The following is a 24,559-nucleotide window of genomic DNA, read 5'->3' as shown; positions in this document are numbered from 1 at the left end:
CTTTTTATATATTGATGGTTTCTGCTTTCTATTTTGTTGAGGGCTTTTGTATGCATATCCTGTAATAAATTATTTTGTAGGGTTTTGTTTTGTTTTGTCTTGTTTTGCTTTGTGATGTCTTTGACTGGTTTAGTGTCAGGATAATAGTGCTACCTCCCCTTGAAGTCTAGGTATTCAAGAGAGAAACTCCAGGGAAGTCAGCCAAGGCAACCAAAGCAAGACACAAGGGAAGTATGTCTAGCAGGCAGGATGCAGATTTGGGAAGGACAAAGCACAGTGGTAACTCTGGTTGCAGGAGATACCTGGCATATGTTCTGACCCAAAGACAGGTGGTGCTTTGCACCTCGGCCCCCTTTGTCTGCTCACTGCCACAAAGAGAGGAGAGGGGAGGGGAGGATACCAACAGGGCCATCTTGTTTCTAATTAAAAAACAGCTGGGGCTGGCTGGCCCTTCTGAGGAGTATAGATCACTGAATGTTGAAGCAAACACAACTTTATGGGGAAGAAGTTGCATTTACATAAAAATTATATACAGTATCCTGTAAGTGGTCTTTTAAAAATCATGTATCTCAACACATGGGCAGGAAAAATTTTCCCCCTTTTGTATTTAGTTAGTCATCAATGACTTAGAGTCTCACTGGCTTTTTATGATTAATTTAGAAAAGTCATTAATGTTTTCATAGCTCATTTTTATTTATAAATGGGAAATGCTAGCTATAAATTCCAGGAATGATCTTTCTTCATTAATAATTTTCCACTAAGAATCTTTTCAAACCTCAGAAATAAAAAATTCTCTTACAAATTTATGTAAATTCAAGTGTGTGATGCATGGGTGAAAGATTTGTTTTTCACAAGTCATACCTATAATATTACATTTATATTATTTACATAATTTAGGATCGTAATTGCAAATAAGTATTTTCACAGAGGTTTTTCAAGGAGGCCTTACATTTCTATTCATAGAGTACTAAATATTTCCAAGTATTTGGTAAAACTTTAAAATGTAATAGTGCGTACCAGTTTCATTACTCTAGGCTGCACTGAGTGATTTCTTATGCTTTGGACTACATTATGGGAATAGCAGAATATTACTTTCTTTATTAATAGAATGTATTAGGAAAAGAAATCTTGTTGATACTATATCTTGATTTTTTTTAATGCATTCTATATAATATGCCAGCAAATGACAATTTCTATGATGTGTGGGCTGGACTGTGTGAATGTTATCTCCTTTACTTAGATTCTAGAATAATTATAATATCATAATGTCAAGATGATAGTATCACAATAATGTCATTGGTTGTTGAGACCTATGATTTTCTTTTTTTTAATTTTTTACTTATTTTTTAATTTTTTTAAACATTTTTTTTAAAGATCTTATTTATGTATTTGACAGACGGAGATCACAAGCAGGCAGAGAAGGCAGGCAGAGAGAGAGGAGGAAGCAGGCTCCCCACTGAGCAGAGAGCCCAACGTGGGGCTCAATCCCAGGACCCTGGGATCATGACCTGAGCCGAAGGCAGAGGCTTTAACCCACTGAGCCACCCAGGTGCCCCGAGACCTATGATTTTCAAGTGAAATAACTAATATCTAAAAATGACTTCCTAAAATAAGTAAATAAATAAAAATGACTTCACAAACCACACAGCTTTCTGCAACCAGACCTGACCTAAAACTCAGGTGTCTCAACTCCTGGCACAGAACTTTTACCTCCTGATCTCCTTCATTACTAGTGCTGCAGGAAATTTTGGTGTTTGATAACAGATATAGATATATTGAAAGATAGATAAACCTAAGGTATGTGATGTTTCATAGATTAAAAAATGACCGTATTTGTTAAATTTTTCATGATGCAAGTTTCCAGATGTATCAGTTTCAAATCGCTGCTATAACAAATTACCACAAACTACTGGCCTAAGCAGTGCATCCGTTGTCTTATAGTTCCGGAGGCCAGAGTCCTATATGGGTCTTAAAAAACAAAAATCAGGGTTCTGACAGAGCTGCTTTCCTCCTGGAAGCTCCAGGGGAGAATCCTCTCCTTACCATTTCCAGCTTCCAGAGGCTGCCCTCATTTCTTGACAGTGATTCCTTCCACGGTCTTCAAGGCTAGCAGCGTAGCATCGTCAATCTCTCTCTCGCCTCTACTTCCATTGTTCTATCTCTTCCTCCAACACTGACTCTACAGCTGCCTGCATTTAAGGAATTTGTGATGACACTGAGACCACCTGAATGGCCCAGGATAAACCCATCTCAGAATTTTGATTAAATCACATCTTGCAAAACTCCTCCTACTATGTAAGTGATTTATTCACAGGCTCCATGGATTCCAGTGTAGACATTTGGCGGGGGGGAGGGGAGGTGTTATTCAGCCTCCCATATCAGGTTTGTATTCAGTGAATTAAGTAATTTTCTGAAATAATATTACTGAATAAAGTTATTAGGTCATTGAATCTTTATAGTTATCCCGAAAACTAACATGTGAAGACTTACTTATATTGCCATCGAGAAACTGAATTTCAGTGTTGCCATTCATCTGGCCTCAGATAACTTGTAATAAAGACTCAAGATAAAATAAAAACAAAACAAATTATGTGAGCATGATTTATTTGGTGTCCACAAAGGAGAGGAACGAGGGTAACAATTTACATCCGTCAGGTTTAGCCAAGTATGTACTCTGATCCGTGAGAGCCACGCAGGAAGTCAGGCTTGCACAGGCCAGAGCCAGGAGCTCCATTCGGCTGGAGGGTTGTAAGCAGTCTCTTATTAGACATATTCCTTTTTTAAAATCCTTTTTATATTTCTTACTTTGTTTAGTCTTTGAAGCTCTACTTACATGAGAAACCGATAGTTTCTACCAAAATCAGGTTAAAGGGGCACCTGGGTGGCTCAGGTTTTTGAGTGTCTGACTCTTGATTTTGGTTCAGGGTCGTGAACTCTGGGTTGTGAGATGGAGCCCCGGGTTGGGCTTTGTGCTTAGCTTGCAGAGTCTGCTTGAGATTCTCTCCTTCCTCCCTTAAAATAAATAAGTAAATCTTTAAAAATAAAAGCAACAATCTGGGGCGCCTGGGTGGCTCAGTGGGTTAAGCCGCTGCCTTCGGCTCAGGTCATGATCTCCGAGTCCTGGGATCGAGCCCCGCATCGGGCTCTCTGCTCAGCGGGGAGCCTGCTTCCTCCTCTCTCTGCCTGCCTCTCTGCCTGCTTGTGATCTCTCTGTCAAATAAATAAATAAAATCTTAAAAAAAAAAAGAAAAAGCAACAATCTGATGTGTGATTAAGATGGTGAAAACACAAAAGGCAGAAAATTTGACTCTTCCTTATATTGCTTTTATAGCCACATTTTATTAGTCCCAGGGCTCTAAAGGTCATTAAAGGTTAAGTAAGTATTAATGAACTTGCTGAGCACACATAAACACCATCAAATTACTAGTTTATTTATGCCACTATCTTTGTTATTTCTGTCCCTTACACACACACACACCTGTGCCACACTCACATGCTTGTAACATGAGATATTACAAGTTTGGATTTTCTAAGGATGTACCTAGATTTGGCCAGTCAAGGGTTATAGACCACAAAACTGCCACTTTTGATAAGTTCTGAATATTAGTGCCGAGGAATCATTGCACAAAATGACAGTCATGGGAAACTCTAGGATCCAGCTTTTATGAAGGAGGCAAAGTTAGTGGTGGTGTTGGTAAACAGTAGATATTATTAGTACAAAGAGGAGCAAGATTATTTTTAGACTATGTCATTGAGAAGGATTTTCAAATACTCTGTTTGTAAGCAAATACTATATTTTCAGACATTTAAAGCTAGTAACATATGGCCTACTACAAACTTGTGTTAAATATATATTTCATTAACTCAGCTCCAGTTCTGTTTTCTGTGTTGTAGGATTTGAACCAGACATGAATGATTTTTCTTCTCTTAAGGCCTTGCCCTTTTGTGATTCTGCTGAGAGCACAAGGAACAAACAATAATTTACTATATGCCATAATCATCCTGTTTTGTTTTTAGAAAACTCCCTACAACCTGACAACACACATTTATTATGGTTGATTCTGGGCATTTAAATATGAAAACAATTAACGTGCATTTGTAGGGAATATGACAAATGGGAACTTGCGAGCAGACCAATTTTTCACTGACCTGCGTTCAAGAACACTATTATAACTCAGGTTTGCCTCCCCAGTTTTTAAATGAGTTGATTTCCTAGTATTTATGTGGGCAGGTTGACGGATGGGAATGACTTCAGTGTAAGCTCAAGAGTCCCCTTCTATTTCCCCTCCTCCAGATTGCACTTTTGTGCTGATTCGGGTGTGTGCTCTTGTGCATTCAACCATCCAGCTAATATATTGAGACAAGAAAGCAATAACTTTTGCTCATTACATGAATTATAGAGAAAGAATCAAGGGGTGCAGGTGAATAAACTTTTACTGTGGGAATAGCTCACAGGGTGTAATTTTCTACTGAGTCCAAATGATCATACTCTGTCTGCATTGTGAATGGCACATTCATGTATCCCATCTCTCTTTTCTCTATACTCACTGTCGTTCAGATTCAACATCAACCCTCTTATTAATGCAGAGTATTGTTGTCCCCATTTTATAGATGAGGCGACTGAGTCACAGGATGTTAAATGAATTGTCCAAGTTCATATTTCCTGAGCCCTCTGTGCGCATAGGAGGGATGCATCACTGATGATTTACATAACTGTTTTTAAAAGCTTTAAAAGGATCTCAGAATCCTTTCTCCAAATGAAAGTGGAATTTTCCTTGAAATTGGGCAACATCAAAGACAAAGGAGATAGACATTAACACCTTAGCAATTACAGTCATGTTGCAAGCCCCACCTAAGGCACTCCTTTCCACTCTGTAAGACCCAAGTCACATGGTAGAACCCACACAGCTTTGCAGAGTGAGTAATTCAGGTGTAATTTATGCTCACTGTGATATGATTTCTGGGGTGATTATAAACCAAATGTCAGTCACCATGGTTCTCAAGATACTTGTAATAAAGATTCAAGGGGAAAAAAAGATTTATTTAGAATTCACAAAGGAGGATGAATGTTTAAAACAGAATTTTTGAGTGTCTACAGATTCAAGGATGAAGAAGAAAGAACAGTTATAAAAGGACAGGATGGCGTCGTTGCAGGAGGTTTAGGCTACATGCCGTTTTCTCAGCAGCGAGCTGCCACTCTGTCCCCTAGATTGCTTGGAGGCCAAATTGTGAAAAAGTGGAAAGTATTTGGAGAATACTAGGCTTAAATTAGAAGAAGAGAGATCAAACCGGGGGAACTGTCCAGTATGCAGACTAAAATAGAAGCCTCCACACAAAAGGGCTTTTCTATATAACCATGTATCCGAAATAAAGTTTGTGAAGAAATATTTACATACATACATACATACATACATACATACATACATTTATTTATTTATTTATGGCTATAGTTCAAGGGAAACTCAAGGTTCAAATTACATAGAGAGGAGGTAAGTTCTCAAACTTAATTGCACATCAGGGAACTACCCTATAGTCTTCTTTCCTCTTCCAGAGAGGAAAGTAGGATTGAACTAGTAAGAGAGGGTAGAAAACCTCTGGCTCTGAGATTTAAAACCACCCAAAAAAAGCTTTAAACCCCTTGACAAAGCAAGTCTCTGGAGATTATTATAGAACATATAACTTACCTTATTTCTATATACTTTGTACCTTGAGTTTCCCTGAAAGTGCTGCAGAAAAATTTATGTACCTGTTCACTTCAGTTAATCATGTGGAGGAAAGAGGACAGTAGGGTTCAGATTCTGACTCTAAAATGAGGGGGTTCCATGGTATTGGGACACCATGTGGACTCCTCACCTGAGGATTCATATATGATGTCAAGACTTTCTTCAGTTCAAACACGGGCTGCTGAAGCCACACAGAAATGGAGGGGCCAGATTAAAAATGCCAACAACTTAGATTTTCAGGGAGACCGCCATCTCCTCAGTTCTCTATGTGCTGGCAATTAGAAGAAGCAGTAATCAGACCAGAAACGGGGTGTTTGCTTGAAAGTTGTGTCAGGGCTGATGTTGCGTTGTGTGGGCCCATCTCACAGAGATTTCCTGGCACGTGATTCACTGTGTGACAGGGCTTTGAACTTCACAGAGGAGGATGTCCTGTGGCATCACTAGAGTTCATAGTCTCCGGCTGAAGGTTCTCACTCTTCAGAAGTTTACAGTGAAACCACGAATGGGAAATAATTACTGTTCCTCATTTACACTGAGACAGAGTTGGACCTCTGGCTACAGTCAGTAAGTTGTTCTCTGATAAAGTTCTGGTAGCAGTATTGCTATCGCTGTCACTCAGAAGCCCTGGTGCCCTCGTCACACTTTGGCACCCTTCTCAGAAGTTTAATTGCAAGGATCACTTTGGGCAAATTTCATTGGCTTTTTGACTTATCTACTTTCTAGACCCATTTAATTGCAAATTAACAACAACCTGTTTCTCTCGACTATCTGTCCCCAAATCTGGTTTTCCTTCTGTGTGTGTTATGTATGTATGTGGTAAAAAATGTGCTTAGAAAAAAAAAGTTACCCAAGCAAGAATACTTTCTGATTTTTTTTCTTTTTTTTTTTTTTTTTGGCCAGCTACACTAATAGCGAACTTTTATTTTTAGCCATTAAAAAAATTATTTGCACTGTATTAGTGGCAGTTTAAGTGTGACATGTAATTAAGAAAAATACAAATTTACACCTGTAGTGTTTTCAGTTGACCTGTATCCTGCCAAAGGCTGATATGGGATAGACAAGAATAAAGAAGTTTTATTTCTTACAGCCTTGACTGGTACATACTAATTACTAATTACTGTGTGAATTACTTAAATAACTTTCACCCCTTATAGAAGGTGGGGATAGTTACTCTCCAGGGGGAGATCTGGTTTGTGCTCGTAGGACAAAATGAATAACAGTGATGCTGGCCTCATTCTCATCCTGGTTCTGCTGTGATTCTGATATAAATATGAGCACTACCCTCATCTACCCCAAGTTTTCAGTTCTCTTTTGTTTAAAATGAGTGACTTTGAACAAAATCATCTCAGTCTCTTTCATCCGTAGCATTCGTCTTCTTTACTCTCACTAGCAGAATTGTACTCTTGTTCTTTCCTCCTGAATGCGTGTGACAAGCATTTGAGGTCCAGTGCACATGCCTTCTCCCCAAGACTTGAGCCCATCCCCCGGTGTTCTCTGTGTGTGTTCTCCCTTGAACATCTTCCCCTGCCTCACACCGATCTTACTCATCTCCAAGGGCCACTTCAAATCATGAGCTTCGTGAAGATTTCCTACAAAATGTGATTTTTCTTTCCTTTGAATTCCAGAAGTGAGATTTGCAGCCCTTCTGTGTGTTTACCTGTGAGCATCTTTGTGCATATTTCTTACTCCCTTTACTAGAATGCATTTGCCTCAAGGATTTGGTGCCTGTTACCTGCGATGCCTCTTAGTAGGCGAGAATAGTGCCTTGCATGTTTTGTGTCATTAGCAACCTTGTTTAAATTAACATGTGTATTTTCTCCACATGAATTTTTAACAGAGTCCACTGCACTATAGTGAAAAATGTTGAAGCGAGAGTTCTTTATCATAAACCTTTGAAACAATTAGGATAGTAAAGGAGATGCTGAATTTCAATGGTTGAAAATAGCCATAAAGTCTGCCAGAAGTTGGTAAGGCTTAAAGTGATGCCATTCAGAATGTGATTATAACCAGAGACCATTACTGAGTGTGAGCCAGTGTGTGTTGGATGGTCCACGGAGGCCTGAATTTAGAAATTTCACCTTACTGGGGATTTGGAGTTTTAAAGGAACTCACTGTTCCCCTAGATGACTTCTCTTGCCCATTTCTTTACTGCTGTGAGCATGAGGCAAGGTCATTTTGTTTGGTTCCCCCGCCTCCCTTTTTTAAAGAATTATTTATTTATTTTAGAGAGAGCACATGGGGATCTCAAGCAGACTCCCCACTGAGTGCAGGGCCTGACGGAGGTGTGAGCTTGCGCACCTGAGACCTGACCTGAGCTGAAATGAGCTTAACCAACTGGGTGCCCCTGGTTCCCTTTCTAGAAGTTGAAAATCATATAAAACTATAATTTGAGAACAAGTATTGTTATAAAAACAAAGGCAGATGAAAATGGTTCTCTCATTGTGTGTCTATTCATAAAACTTACAAGATTTGCTTTGCAAAAAGAGGGAAACAAGGAACTCCTAGCTCTGCTTTACTGTGTCCTATAGGGTGCTCTTATGGCATCACATAAATGTAAAAAGTGCATTCATGTTTGTTCCAGCTATTTTGTATCTTTATTTTATCCACTTAACTAGATTGTATCTGTCTTTCGTTTATGGGCCCCTTAGGTTTTGTTTTTGTCCTATTTAGTAAAATCCTTAACACTGGATGTTTGAATGACCTGATTAATAACAGGAGTCCTTATCAAAGTTGCTCTTTCTCATAATGAGCTCCCACATTTCTCTAGCATTGTCAACTGCAAGTAATGAAGTGGTTACTTAGCCTCAGAAATAAGGTCATTTACAGTTTGGTAAGAAATAGTGGATTCTGGAAAAAAGGCAAAAAAGGAACAGTGAGCAAGGACGGAAGAGGAAAGGATTGTATAGCTTATCTGAAAAAGACACTGGCAGTTAAAGAGGGAATAATGAATAGGATCGTATACAAAAGAGAGAAATTGCTGGATTTCACTGAAGGAATAATTTGGTCACTCTTGAAAATGCAGAATAGTAGCAGCCTAGTAGGGATGGAAGCCAGATTTCTGTTTCTTAAAGTGATTAGAAAGGAGTTTTTTTTTTCTTTTTAATTTTTTTTATTTTTTCAGCATAACAATATTCATTATTTTTGCACCACACCCAGTGCTCCATGCAATCCGTGCCCTCTACAATACCCACCACCTGGTGCCCCCAACCTCCCACCCCCCACCCCTTCAAAATTCTCAGATCGTTTTTCAGAGTCCATAGTCTCTCATGGTTCACCTCCCCTTCCAATTTCCCTCAACTCCCTTCTCCTCTCCATCTCCCCTTGTCCTCCATGCTATTTGTTATGCTCCACAAATAAGTGAAACCATATGATAATTGACTCTCTCTGCTTGACTTATTTCACTCAGCATAATCTCTTCCAGTCCCGTCCATGTTGCTACAAAACTTGGGTATTCATCCTTAGAAAGGAGTTTTGAGTGTGCGCTGAGAGCACAACGGCCGCAGATGCATTAACCTTCGTAAAAGACGTTCATCAGTGATTCCAGAAAAGCTATAGGTATGGAGTTTTGTTACTAAGGCAGCCTTTATGTCCAAGATGTAAAAGAAGTCTGTCTATGTTGAAAATCAGAGGGAGCCGAGAAACTACAGAGATCCAGGGAGAAACTGCCATTGGGAGAAATGGCAGAAAGGGGGGTACGGGGTGCAGGTGCCATCCCTGGGGAGGCTGGAAGGTGGACTCCAGAGTGGAGGTGTGGAGGGCTTTTAGGAGAAGTGCATTTAGCTCGAACTTCAAAACCAGAAACAGAGATCCAAATGGGGAGTGTGGTATTCGGTATTAAAGTGAAGACACTGCGGGGTGAAGGCACTAATCATATGGGTGTGAATCTTTACCAGTAAGTCTGTCACAGCATTAGCAGATAAGGCACTGGGTATAATATTGATTTAGAAAGTTTAAAATACCTATCCAGGAGAGGGTGTTAAAATAAGTAACTTCTGGGGGCACCTGGGTGGCTCTGGGTTAAAGCCTCTGCCTTCAGCTCGGGTCATGATCCCAGGGTCTTGGGATCGAGCCCCGCATCGGGCTCCCTGCTTAGCAGAGAGCTTAGCTTGTGTAAGTACTAATGTAAGTACTAATGATTTTGATCCAAAAAAAATTCACTAAAGCAGGTTAAAGTCACTCTTTTTTTTCCTCAAGATTTTATTTATTTATTTGACATGGAGAGAGAGAGTACAAGCAGGAAAAGCGGCGGGCAGAGGGAGAGGGAGAAGCAGGCTCCCCGCAGAGCAGGGAGCTCCATGCTGGTCTCCATCCCAGGACCCTGGGATCATGACCAGAGATGAAGGCGGATACTTAACCACAGAGCGACCTGGGCGCCCCTAGAGGTCACTTGTAAAATAGTGCCTCACTGCAGTTCGGGTGTGCTTTCCTAGGCTGAGAGGACACCGCTGGATTAGGTTCAGGGTTTTGGGTCCTGGATGTACTTACACCAGCTCTTGGCGCCTCGTGCCCTGCACAGGGCTGTTACTGATTTACATTAATGCTCACGGCAATCACAAATTATTTAGATTGTCACACTTGAAATTTTGCAGTTAGCTGTTTTTTTCTGTTTAATTTTACCAATGAACACATTTTTTTAATGAAGAAGGTATGAATAAAAGAAGAAAGTGCTAGTAGTACCTCCCTATTATACTTGGACCTAAATGATCCGGGGGTGGGGGTGGGGTAGCGCTGTCCTGTCAGTATAGCCAAACAAACTGAAGACAAGTTTGTTACCTAGAAGCCAACTGATTGATTTTGCCAACTTCATTTCTCATTAACAAAATGCCCCTCTCTGCTTGGTCTGCTTCTGAGTCCCCTTCTATCTGTCAGCTCAGTGATCTGATCACAACTGATAGCTTTAAATAGGTCTAAATCCATTGCTTCTCAAATATATATCTCCACCCAGACTTTTAGTGACTTGTCCTCACATTGAGAATAAACACCTTGTTCCTGTCTGTGCTGCTTGTCCTGCTCTAGGATCTGACCTTCATCAGGCTGCCCTTGTAGTTCCTGTCTTGGGTTCTTTGGACTTGCTTTCCCGTATTTCCCATGTTCCCATATTCCTCGTATCTTCCGTGGCCCTCCCACATGGCGTATCAGGTCTCAGCTTGGGTGTTGTTTCTTTATGGAGACTCTTACCTAATACGCAGATCTAAATTAGCATCCCCGCCCTCCCCAACAAAGCACTCCAGCACTCGCCCTGTTGAGTTTTCCTCAGTGTAACCATCCCTGTTTGAGACCATCTCATTAAATTATTGCCCTCTGTCTCTTCCCCTCGCAAAAGTTAAGCTTCATGAGAGCACGGACTGTTGCCTGGCTACAGTTCTCTACTGTATCTTGAACACTTAGCATGGTTCCTGCACAGAGTAAGCAATGAGCAAGTATTTGCAGAATATGAACTTTCAGTTGGATTGGGTCAGATGGCAGATGCTAAAATTAAATCAGGAAAGAAGGATTAGCCTAAGGCTTGGCATTGTGAACCTCCTGTTCTAACTGTAGTAGGAATGAAAGACTCAGCTGGGGTTATTTCTCCCAGGAGGAATTAGGAACAGCAGAATGGAAGGTCGACATGGAGCTGGCTACAGTGGTGTGGCTGGAGACCAAAGACATTGTCTGAAAAAAGGTGGGGAGGGAGGGAGGAAGAAAAGGAAGGAAGAAAAGAGGGAGTGAGGGAGGGAAGAAAAGGAAGGAAGAAGGGAAGAAGAGAGAGGAAGGAAGAAAGGAAAGAAGGAAGGGAGGGAGGAACAGTAGGCCCAAAATGTAGTCATGGCCCCCACAACAGCAAACCAAGACTTTACTGCACTTTTAACCTCTCCCAGAAATGTGACCTTTAACCAGTCAATCTGGAATTTCCTGATTAGCTCTACTGATCAGGTCTGCAGGATAGATCCCCACCCTTCCCCCAAAGGGAGGTAGCCTTGCTTGAAACAATCCACTCTTTGTCCCCAACTTCTCCCCCCATTCCCTCACCCCTTGCCTGTAAAAGTCTTCCGTTTGTACAGTTTCCTTTCTACTTGCTGGGTGGGATGCTTCCTGATTCAGGAATCCTTGAATAAAGCCAATTAGATCTTTAAACTTACACAATTGAATTTTGTGGGTTTTGTTTGTCTTCTACCACAGAGAGGATGTGGAAGAGGCAATACCTAGGAGGAAATCAAAGATTAATACCTGGGGTGAATCTAAAATGATACTTTTTGCCAAGGGGGATTTTTCTGTTTGAAGTCCAACTAAATAAGATACGCTCTGAGAGCTCCCTCAAAACAGAAATTTAAGAAACGCTGTTCATCACTGTGATTCAGTTCTGCTGTGTCCCAGAATCCAGGAATTTTCCGTGTCTGCAGATTCCACCACGGGATGGTGGGCTTTCAGTCCACAGTGAAAACCAAATAGTCTTTGGTTCCTTATTGTTAGTCATCCCTGGTTTGAGGCCAGTGCCCTAGAATGGGCCGTTGATCGATGCTCTGACCTCCTCAGCTTCCATTTTCTGCATCCCACCTGCTTTTCTGGGCTTCTGCAAAGCAGCACTTGCCTTTTGAAGATTTATACCCCAATCAGATGTGCTCTTTCATTTCCCTGAATCTTCAGAGTGCTTTGCATGTCTGTTTAAGCCACTCCTAGCCTTGGATTAGAAGAACCTGTATAACTGCCTTTACCCCTTTCCCGACTAGATCATCAGTTCCTTAAAGGCAGAACATGGGTCCTAATCATTCTTGAACTCTCTAAAACACAATCTACAAGCCTTGGACATCTATGAACCAATGTGAAGCTTGGAAGGAAGAGGCGGTGGGTTTAAGTATAGTTCTGGTACTTGGTAGGCACGTGACCCTGTGGTTCACTTCTCTAAGCCTACATTTTCTAATCTCCCGAAGTTCAGTAGTCATAGAGAAGATGATGTCCTAGAAGTGTCGAAAGGGTTAGATGAGATCATGTACATAGAATGCTGGGCACAGAGTATCAGAAGCAGTGGCTATTATTCTGGTGACCATTTTTTGATACCCAAAATACCAATCTCAAGAGGACTCAAGAGTGGCCCATCTTAAGTGACTATTTGTGATCCTGATACCGATGACATTCTAAAATATTGACTGTCGCTGAGCCAATAATATATAATAGCAAAAATTCAGCTGAGAATACAGGCCTAGATCCTTAATTAAGAAAAAAAGTGAACAGTGGAAAATAACTTCTGAGTCTTATAAATAGGAAATTGGATTTCCTAATGGGTAATTTAAAATACTTTGGGAGCATAAATACACCTGGAGCACTCAAGCTAGAAGTTGGCGACTCCGAGAACAAGGGCACAGAATCCTGAAATAAGCAACAGCAAATGCCACTTAAGCTCTTAAAGAGCAAATTGCAGAAAATAAATTAATTCACTTAAATATGCATGAATCTCCTGAGTGGTGGAATATGCTGAAATGGTGCTGAGTGATTTCCTTTGTTGTGTGTGTTCTAAAGTATTAATAAAGCCCTGCGCTTTGTGCCTATACCTTTGATTAGAACAAATCCCAGCATCTTTTGCCTCTTTAAATTGTTTTTAAAGCAATTTAGATGATAAAACGGGAAATTCCAGTCAAAGCGCACATTGGTCTCGTTGATTTGGAAAAATGGACAGCAGGTTTAGCAGAGGATAGATGCAGCCCAGAGGGAATGGGAAGTGATTCAGATGACATTGTTAGGAGAGAGCTTTGGGGAGGCTGACATAATTTTGCAGAAACTTTTCAGAAGTTTGAAACTTGTCAACCTTTCCCCCGAAACATGTGCTAAAATTTAAGAAGCCTCTGATACTGTGTGGCATAGCAGTTTAGGTTCCAAGAATCTATGCCATTGTAGGCTACAGTATATTTAAAATATTTATCAGAATTATTACTCCGTTATTTCCAACACTCTTCAGACCCTTTAATTTCCATCATGGGAACCACAGACATGAAAATGCTGGTCCTTCATGTCCTTGCTTACTTAAAAACAAATTCTACAGTCATATAATTGAATAAGTAAAGGAAAGGGGCCAGGAAGAGAAGGCAGAGACATCAAAAGCAGAAGCGAACTATCCACTAAAGGACTATAATATTCAAGGCCATGTTCTATCTGATATTTTTAAGGGGAGGGCTTTAAGGAAATTACTGTTTACCCAGCACATGCCAATTATTAGGGCAGCTTTCTTTTATGGCACCATTTCATTTTTGATGCCAAGGCAAGTGGAGGGGAGTTTGGCTGCAGAGTGAGGGCTGGAGCCAAGGAGACCCAAGCGATGGGGTGGTTAAAGCTTAGAGAAGGATTTGGCAGCCCTGTCTGAGAACAAAAATAATCAAAAGAATTGCCAAGAACCATAAAACCAGGGGAATAGGGATGTGAAATACATCAACTTGATTTTCTAAACATGGAGAAATATTAAATCTATTCTAAGCCTGTTATGATGTCCATGTATTTTGTGAGTTTCTATATTACAGGAATTTCTGTTTTGCCCTAGGGCTATGAATAGGATCAGGTCAGGTGAAGTTTTTGTTATAGTTTATTTTTTTAAGTTTGGAAAAACATACTTTTCCACATGGTTTAAATAATTTGTAACTTATGTATAAGTTTGAGTATATATATATCCCTATTGTTGAATATTTCCTTTGATGCCAAAGGCTTATCATTTATATGCTAATTTGTTCTCTTGGGAAGCTATGATATGTCACAATTACAAATAATATTTGAAGAGAAATCTTTTGTAGCAACTATAAAATGAAACAGCACCTTCCAAGAAGATGGTATAGCATCTACAAGAGCATGTCATGCTAAGTCAGAAGTACTGATGTAGCTCAGGTGCGCAGTAGAGGTGGGGTGGTGAGCGATGCTGCTGGGAATGTAGGTGGGGTCAGATCCCGAAGGGGGTGTGAACTCTAAGAGAAAGTCTGGATTTCTCTGTAGGCAATGGGGAGAGATTTTAAACAGGGAAGGGAAATAAATGATCACCTTTGTGTTTAGCAAAGGTGACTCTGGAATCATGTATGAACTGGATTAGAGAAAGATACAATAATTTTTTTCTTTTTAAAAATCAGCCCAAATATGAAATTAGAACGTTATGTCAATTATTTGACTAGGTACTCAGAAGAGGCATTTTTTTACTTATTCTAAGTAGTACGGTCTGTTGAGTGACATTTTCTAAAAATGATGGCTGCATTTCATGTATTACCTTTTTCAATATGTACCTCTGACCTTTAAAATTCCCAAGTTTAGGGGCTCTTGGGTGGCTCAGTCAGTTGAGCCTCTGGCTCTTGGTTTTGACTCAGGTGGTGATCTCACCGGTCCCTGAAATGGGAGGTTAGACTCCACGCTCAGCTGGGAGTGTGCTTGGAGACTCTCTCCCTCCGCCCCTTCCCGACCTCCCCACCCCATCCCCCACCGCAACTTGCGTGCTCTCTGTCCCTCTCAAAATCAATCAATAAATCTTTAAAAATATTATAAAACTCCAAGTTCAGCTTTCATGTCTGCTTATGAAAGAGGATATTCTCTTCTTCAGGCATATAATCTGTGGGATGAGTTGGTTCTTTCCAACAAAAACAAGACTGGAAGTGTCTCTTACCCTGGTAAAATGTCCCAAATCTCTGTTTCTGTGATTTATTCTGTCCTATTGTTCTGTTCCAAACAAATGACCTACCAGTTTTTTGCTTAAAACAAGGTGATGCAATTCAGAGGACCAGATGTACTATACATGAAGTCTGCGGATGTTAGAAAATCTTCACAATTCCGTACCTAGAACTACACACCCACTCTGCTGCATTTCACACTACCTTCTGCTGCTTATAGGATTATACTTGTAGGTAGAATTCAAACATTACCTACAGAGAGATGTACTTATGGAGGTATCAACCGCTCATTGATGCTTCAGTAAGAGTATATGCCCTATAATAAATTAAAAGCAGACATTTTTAAGAATTTTCAGTATGAAATACTATTCTATCACCATTATTTTTCTAGTGATTAACTTGCTTTTCTAATAGCTGTGTGAGATGTTTTTCTAATCAGTGCACATGAGCCGTCATCAAAACTAGAATTCCTAATTCTGAGCCGAAACAGTTGGAGACCAACCAAATCAGAACCTTTAATAAAGTTTACGGGGAAAAAAACCCCATCAATCTTTGATTCCCTTCCCATTTCTGTGTACATTATTGAACAATTTTGTCAAAGTTTTTCTACTAAAAAAACCTTTAAGAAATTTGAATAGTGTACCTATTTAGCATGTAGCATTATTTAATCCAAATTTGATTTGTGAGGGTGAATCAACTAATGTATTCATAATTTTAATCGTGTTAACAGCTCCGAAATTGGCTGATAATTACTTTAGAATTAGAGGTTCTAATTTGTACATTGGTAATGTGTTTCCAATCACCAGCCAATGTAGTGACAATAATACATTGTATTTCTATCTTCATTGAGATTGTGATAGACAGCTGAGATAGGATATTTCCACCAGAACTAGATGTCAAACTTTTTTCCTGAATATTAAAAACTTCAGAAGTTTCCAAAGATGCAAGGCCCTGTGTAGCCTGTACTAGTCAAGCCTCTCATGTTCTCTGTGGTTTTAATTCAGTGGAAGTCTGTGACCAGGGGCAGCCTCCTCCATGTCATTGTCACTGTCAGTTCCCTACATACAGCACCAAGCAAACATGCTCTGTACACCACTGAGAGCAAAAAGTTTGGCCACATAGCTTTGTCCATGTCCAAGTTGTTATCAATCAGAGAGGCCTCAGAGAAGAAAACTCCATGGCCTGTGAATATTTCTAACAATGTGTTTTAAATCTATAAGGACCGAGTATGTTAACGCAGGGATTATCAACATTTTCTTAAATTGCAAAACCCTTTGCTCAACCAAAATTGTTGTCAATAAACAACTGTTTTATTTAAAGTGTAATACTACTGTTTCCACAAATAGTGTCTTATCACAGATTTTTTTTTTTAAGTTACTGAAATGAGTTCATAATATTGTGCATATATTTCTTACTTTGGTTATGGCCCCTGCTTTATTTTTTCCGTAGGAAATGATAGCTAATAAACCCAAGTGAATACTGAGTGCTTCCTGAAGTGTCAGAAACTGTTTTGAGGCATGTCTGTGAATTCTCCTGTAGTCCGACAATGTGAACTACAGTTTCACAGATAGAGTGACTAAGGTATAGAGATAAACTTCGTTGCCTGGGGTCACGAAGCCTGAAAGCAGTAGAACTGGAACCGTTCTCTGGCCATCTGATTCTAAAACTCATGTACCTACCACTCATATGCCACCGCCTACCGAAAGTAAAAATAAACCTTCACCAGGATCTCCGAATTCACAGGGAAAGATTTTTGTCAGATAAACTTGAAGAGAGTTTTTCTGAGAATTAGTTGCCTTATAACTTTCTGATAACTTAGTCCCTAGGCCAAGGGTTTTGTCTTAGTACCTTCTTTTTTACCTCTTGAACTATTTATGAGGTCAAGGAGGGTATCAACCGCAGCTGCACTCTGGAATCACCTGGAAGGTGATGAAATGCTGAAACCTGTATTTCTGTTCTGCACGTGGAGGGTCTCATTGAGTTGGCTTATCTCAGGTGTTACCTAGATGTTGTGGTTTTGTGGGGCTTTTTTTGTTTTGTTTTTTGTTTCTATTTGTTTTTTTCTTCCTGCTTTTTTAGCTTTCCCAAGTGTTTCCTGTACAGTCAAGGTTAAGAAGGGCTGCATTTAGAGCTAAGCCACCTTTCTGCTGTGATCGTGCCTCTGCCCACACAGGGCACACATGAGATGAGTGTAACTGACAGAGTGGGATGGGCTGCTGAAATCATTCCAAGTTAAGTTTTCCCATAATAAGACTAGTTGGTAATAGTGAGCCTTCTTTTTTTTTTTTTTTTTTTTTTTTTTCATTTTAAATTTTGTCAGTTAACATACAGTACAATATTGGTTTCTGGAGTAGAATTCAGGGTTTTGTCACTTACATACAATACCCAGTGCTCATCACAAGGGCTCTTCTTAATACCCATCACCCATCCAGCCCATCCCCCACCCTTCTCCCTCCATCAACCGTCAGTTTGTTCTCTAACATTTAAGAGTCATTTATGGCATGTTTCCTTTTCTCCTTTTTTTATTTTCCTCCTTCCCATATGTTCATCTCCTTTCTTTTTTAAATTCTACATATGAGCGAGATTACATGGTATTTGTATCTGACTTACTTCACTTAGCATAATACCCTGTAGTTCCATCCATGCCATTGCAAATGGCAAGATTTCGTTCTTTTTTATGGCTCAGTAATATTCCTCTGTTTGTGTGTGCGCGCACACATTCGTGCCACATGCCACATTTTCTTCATCCATTCGTCGGTCGATGGACATTTGGGTTCTCTTCATAGTTTGGATATTGTTGATAATGCTGAATCTTTAAATGACTCTTCTTTAATTCCACAGAACCCAATATTTCCTAAAAACTCCCAAATGAGTTCTTAAAAAACAGTCTCAGTGGCTCCTGTTCATTGTACATATGTGTTATGACCCCCTGGCATTAGACCTTTGTGATATGAAAGGCAATAAAATCTGAAGTTTGGAAAACAGTATCTTGGACAATAGAACACAGGACTGAAAATGGGAACATTCTGCAAGAAGGGAACATCTTGTTTAGTTAGCAGCAGTGGTTAAAAAACCCATTGTTTATATGGGGCTCTTACTATCTCTTTAATAAGCTGTAGTGCTGCTTTCAGCTCGAGGGCATGTCCTTATGACTGCCACAGAGCCAGATATCTAGGGAGGAGCTGCTAGCCCGAGCATGCGTGCAGACCCGTCCATACACACACACATCATGTACACGTATGTAGAGATGGGGAGGGAAGGAAGGGAGGAAAAGGAAAGGTTGACTTACATGGCTATCACTGTATTTTTTGCCAAGGGGTGGGCAAATAGATTAGTTCTCTTTTCTGTGATTGCATGTGCCAGCAATTATGCTTCCATCTAGAGTAATTAAACATATTCATTTGTTTTCTTGGAAATAACTGAAAGTAGATTATATGCCATCAAGTGATTTTTACTTCAGAAAACAAGTACTTGTTTAGTGGTATAACACCCCCCCCCCCCAAAATGCATACTTCCCACCTACTACCAATTTTGGTGTATTGTGGTTTTTTTTTTAATCATGACTATTTAGTTCCAGTACTTTCACGTATACTGTCATATTGAGGATGTGCCTTTTATAAATTACCAATTAAAATGTATATTGTGGTTTACTCCTTTTTTCCCTTTCCATATTCCAATTATAATGATAATTATTTTCTATATAACTTTATATTTTCCTATAGATAAGTCTTCTTTTTTCTGAGGATTTTGTTAGAGCACGGATTAACAGATCCTTGGAAGCAGGCGGACAAATACTTGCCTAGGAAAGACACGAATGGAGGAGGAAAAAAATAACCAATGTGCTCAAAATCAGAATTTATTCCTTCCAGTTGCTGGCAGTGCTCCTTTTCACTGGAGAGCAGCAGAAGAGCAGAATTCTCTCCTGGACAGCTCCCCCATTCGGAACTGCTGACGGTGAACGTACAGAACGATTAGTTCTGAATCAGGGACTCACTAGAGTTGTACTTAACTTTTTCTTTTTAATTAAAATATGTTACGTGCAATATTAGAGTAAATGAAATCATGTCCAGTGATACACTGACCTTCCAGTAAATTTGGAGAATTCCTTCAATTTTCTAGCTGTTCACTAAAACCTGACGTAGAGGGAAAAAGAGGAGTGTTATGCTTTGGCAGTTTATCTGTTGGTTTTCTGATCCCAGCTGTTGCCCAGCCAGGATTTTGAGAGCCCTGGGTTCCTTGTTGGATTCCTTTCAATACCTCAACCTCTAGATAATTGAAAAATAAAATCATTGTGGTCCACTTGAAGAATTGTGAGTCAGGATTGATATATTACATCCTTTCTCTCTCTTTCTGTCCAGATTGTCATTGTGCTTTCTCATCATTCTAGCACTCTCGCTGCTTCTGGATCGGAAACATCTGTCTCTGTATTATTCCTCGCTCTTTATTTCTGTCACTAAAGTTCAATTGGCCATATGGTCGGGGAGGATGAGAGACTGCTTGAAGCAATAAGCTTCACAGAAGGGGGAAAAAAGGGAGAGCACCTCATCTCTCCGCTGTCAGCTCCTTAAGGGAGTAACGGGCTCAGACAAAGGCCCAGAGAGATTGCCAGCCTCGGTGGCATAGGTGAGCTAGTTTTTGCCAGAAGAGTCTGGCAAGGCATCTCCTTTAGCGCAGAGCACAAATAGCCAAGAGGGTGAGGACTGCAGGACAGCCGTGACTTTTCAGCAGTCTCATGGAAGAAAGCATTTCCTTCCCCGGGAAACTTTATCTTGATGCTCCAATGGCCATGAAGATTAACTGCCAGACTGGCCCATCCCTCCTGTGTGTTTCAGGATTTACTTGTCAAGAAATGGCCAGGCTAATGCAACATGCTTATTGAAGGTCCCATCAGCTCTGACTTGTGTTCTAGGCTGGTGCGGGAGCCAGGACGAACAAGTGTAATTCAAGCGTACGGGGAGAGAGAGTGGTCCGATCCTACCAGGGCACAGTTTGAACTCCTTCGCCCCTGCTTCTACAGTTACATTGCATTGGCCATTAGTGACCCCTGCAAAAAGGTTAATCAGTCAGTCAGTCCCTGTGAAATAAAATAAAAATGTGGGATTCAGAACCAGAAGCCTTGACCTTTCTCCTTCCTAAACGCTCTAGCTGATTTACAGCCGTCCTTGCTCCAAACCAAGACGACAGACGCTTTCTTCACGTTATGGTCTGACTGCTGTACGGCGCCTCTGCCTTCAACCCTTTGTCCTTTACCTTCAGCAGACACTAAATCTCCCTCCCTGCAGAAAATTACTTAACTTCCTGGGCTGGGAAGTAAAAATCAAGTGCCATAAAAAAGTATTCTTTTGGTTGAGTCGGACCCAGAATCCACAGGAATGATTTATTATGAATCAGTTTCTCAGTGAATCATTTGTCCACTTCGAGAACAGACACTCTACCGTACCTGGGAACAGGCTACAGTAGATATAGCAGGATAAACAGAATCATTTCAGCAGCTCAGCCTTTGTGGGACCTCATACTTAATAAGGACGTTTTAATTAAATTACAAATTAGAGTTGTGTCCTGCCATCGTAAAGTGATTTCTGCTTTCAGAGCAAAGGTGGTTTTCATAGTTGGCTGTGTGGGGCAGTGCTAATAACAAGGCCTGTGAGCAAAGCCTCGTTGTTGGACCTGCAGTGCCATCTACAGAGCAGACTGAATAATGTGGATTCCACAAGAAACACAGCCACAAGGGAATTAAGCTGTGTATGTGTTTAGAGTTTATAGGAAGACTTTGTTACCACGAGAGAAAAGGTTATATGTTTGCAAAATGCTGTTATCCTACCTCTGTCTCTGTCAGACTCCTCAGGGAATGGAGTGTTGGGTTTCATTTTGTTTTTTATTTAATTAACTGGAGAGCCCATTTGTTTCAAAAGTCCACTTGATAATCTCTGTAAGATGTAGTATTTTAACTTTGTGGTTACTTTGAATAGATTGTGTGGGACTTAATATTAGTTTCATGATTTATTTATTTATTGTATCTACTATTTATATCTATCTCTCCCTGCTAGAACATAGTCATTACGATAGAGATTTTTTAATCTATTTGCTGATTTTTCCTAAGAACCCAGAACAATGCATGCACAAAAGCTTGTACTCAGACATCTGTAGAAGAATGAGTCAGTATCACTGTATATGGCTACTAAGAGGACCAGATGTGGAAAGTCAGTTACACTTTTTGAGTCTTAGATTCTTGTGTTTAAAATAAGATGCCAATACCTGTTCTTCCCATCATTCTGCTCTGGCAAGTAAGCAAAATAATGAATGGAAAAGCACAGTAAACTGTAAGGCACTATATAATTCAGACATTTCCCCCAAGTATTGTTTTTGGTAGAGTTCCAGAAATGTAGACCATATAAGACACCTCTTCTCCCCCATAATTTTCTGAGGTACTTTTAAAATGTATATATCTGGGCCTCAGACTATATAGGTTGGGGCTTGGTAATTGTGGTTTTGTAAAAAAAAAATTCAGATGATCCTAAAGCACACTAAAATTTCAGAATTTCTGGCATGAAAAAGAGGTGGAAAGCACATTGAATCCAAAATGAAAGTTGCTCCTTTAATATTAGCCCTCCCTAAATTGTTTCTGGCTAGGAAGTTGTTTCCGATAAAATGGATTTCTTTGTCATAAGGAAACTACAGAAAAATTGAATTGATCTGTTATTATCTAGCTTATGGCATAGTGTACTGCCTTTTATAAAAATTTAGAATGGAAGGATCTAGACATATGTAAAAAAAATTCCCCTGATACATCAAAAGTATTCAGTGTTAGAGAATTTTACATGTATTTCATAAAATGTAGAATATAAATGTTATATTAATTTAAAAAGGAAACAAAAGACAAATCTAAGCTTTTATAAAACTGATTTTTATTTTATTTAGGAAATGCCACTTATTAATTTTTATGCTAAAATGATATATACTATATGTTTTTAGCACATTAGAGAATAGATAACTTCTTAGCATTAAGGTCATTTCTCTGCCATCATCTTTTCTTAAGCATTTTTTGAGGAATAAATGCAAAAGGTCACATCTTCAAGGTGACCAGATTTGTAGACTAACCAAGCAAGAATAAAAAACTTTTTTTTTAATAGGTTTATAGATGCTTTCATAGCATGTATCTCTTAGACCAATTAAACATGTTTATACTCATTTTATATTTGGTTTTATTTTGAGGACATTGTCTGTATGCAGAGTCATTATCTACCCGACAGCACTTGCCGTAGAGTATGAATGAGTGAATTAGTTATTTCCTCTAAAACAAAGCACGAGTACTTTGGATAGTGGCTAAAAGTGGAATTTGCAACCAGGTAGTCTGGCTCTATCACTAGATTTCTTCCTTTAACTCATCTTCTAATTTATATACAGTCATGTCTTTATCATTTATTCATATATATTCATCTATATAGCCTATTTGCCGGGCGGTGTCCATACATCAAACAGCATCATGCTGGTACTGTCAAGGATAAATCAAATCCAAGAATTCAAGGCCTCCTGTGACACATTTGGGGAAGGGCCCACAATATAATGAACAGGTAAAATACAAGTATGATATACAATCAAGGTAAGCGGGCACTGTGATCCATAACATGAAGGAAATGAGAAATTAAAAGTAGAGTAATTGAGGAAGGTCACATTAGATAAGGTTTCCACGGAAGGTGCTTTTGAAGAGGTGAGATAGAAAGAATGAGAAAGAAGTTGGCATGCAGAGAGCCGGGGGAAGAGAATTCTGGAAAGAGGGGAAGCAGATTAATAGTGGGAAGGGAGAGGGCTTGGTGTATTGGAAGACCAGAAGAATGGTCTGGGACTGGGGAGAGGGGTTGAATGGAACATGGCCATGAGATCAGGAGGGAAGCACCAATGAAGGCTTGTCAGCTCTGAGGTGTGTGCATTCTGTTCTGAGAGCAGTAGGAACCCATCTAAAGGGTTTAACCAGGGAGTGATACTGACTGATGATTTACATCTGAAAAAGATAACTCACAGAGATTACAATTATGCCTTCCAAATATTTCTTGACTCTTCCCCTCATCTTCAGTTCTAATATTCTTGTCTGAACTGAGTTCATCTCTCATCCCATCTACTAATTGTCTCCCAGCCTTCAGTTCTATCCCTTCAAATATGTTCCTTACAAAACTGCCAGAGCAAACTCTCCTGTCACTCTTCTGAAATGTCTGATGGATCTCCTGTACATGCATGTGAGGTGACGTCCAGGCTCACTAACCAGCTCATCAGGATCCTTTATGGCATGGTTCCCATCGTCTTAATCCCCATTCCTCCTATGTTGTGCCTTGAACTTTTGTTTTAGCAATAGCAAGCTGCCAGCTGTTCCCGTGCACCTCCCATCCTGTTCCCACCTCCCTATCTTCCTGTACTTCCTTCCATCTGTCCTCTCCATTTGGACCAATTCCTCATTAAAAAAAAAAAAAAAAAAGTCTTCCTGTACTCCTTAACCATACCACTACAATCCACACTCACTGTGCCATAGTTTCTCTTTAATGGCCTTATCTACCTGTGAGTTTCCCTGAAGATTTTCAGAGAAAAAGGTACCTGGTAGCCAAGGAACTTTCAGTAAATGTTGGGTAGAGATTTGGGGTAAAGATAGCCATGCTGATGAGATAACGTTGGTCGCGTGCCCAGCTAGCCTTGGAGCACAGTCTGTACGGACAGTTGGTGCTAACCAGGTCATCATTCACTCTCCTCCTCTTCCTTTCCCACGTTCTCCTTGTCTGTCTGGCAGACTCCCGTTCCTTCTTCTCTTGTGCACATACTGTGCACGGGGCACTCTGCTGGTAGGCCTTGCAAACAGATGGGAGAATCCTGGGTCTGTCTCCAGAGGACTTGGGCTCTAGTAGAGGAGCTGGAGCAGATTCCAAAAAGAATAAGCGGCTATACAAATGTGTAGGTTGAAGTGATAAATGAGATTATGGTAGGAAGAGCTAGAAAGTCTCACCTCATTTACTTCTTGGAAAAGAAAGCTGGAGAAAAATTTTGCATTACTAAGCCTTCATTACTTTTCCAAAATATCCTGCAGCGTGCTTACTAATGTATTAGGAAATTCTCATGAATAAGTCACTCTAATGTCATATCTCAAAATATGTGAACAAAGGGTATTTTTTCGAGTTTTTCTGCATACTTTATTTTGTATGTTACCTCTAGGGAATGTGTGTATGTGTATATATATACATTATATAC

At 39.9% G+C, this 24,559-nt stretch overlaps 1 protein-coding gene across 2 annotated transcripts in view; it reads left to right on the top strand.

Moving 5' to 3' along the window:
• Window positions 1–24,559, top strand: part of TPK1 (thiamin pyrophosphokinase 1) — a 346,085-nt gene that overhangs the window by 265,700 nt on the left and 55,826 nt on the right. The window contains exon 9 of one of the 2 annotated variants that reach the window (XM_047694695.1): window positions 7,349–7,382. The exons of the other annotated variant lie outside the window; for it this stretch is intronic. Coding sequence (XP_047550651.1) covers window positions 7,349–7,382 — 34 coding nt within the window. The remainder of the gene's footprint in view (window positions 1–7,348; window positions 7,383–24,559) is intronic. 2 annotated transcript variants of the gene reach the window in all.

This window comes from Lutra lutra, chromosome 11, assembly GCF_902655055.1.
Source record: "Lutra lutra chromosome 11, mLutLut1.2, whole genome shotgun sequence".
In the NCBI taxonomy this organism is placed as follows: domain Eukaryota; kingdom Metazoa; phylum Chordata; class Mammalia; order Carnivora; family Mustelidae; genus Lutra; species Lutra lutra.
The sequence above is the reverse complement of the archived record's forward strand: the minus strand, read 5'-3'. Positions and strand labels throughout refer to the sequence as shown.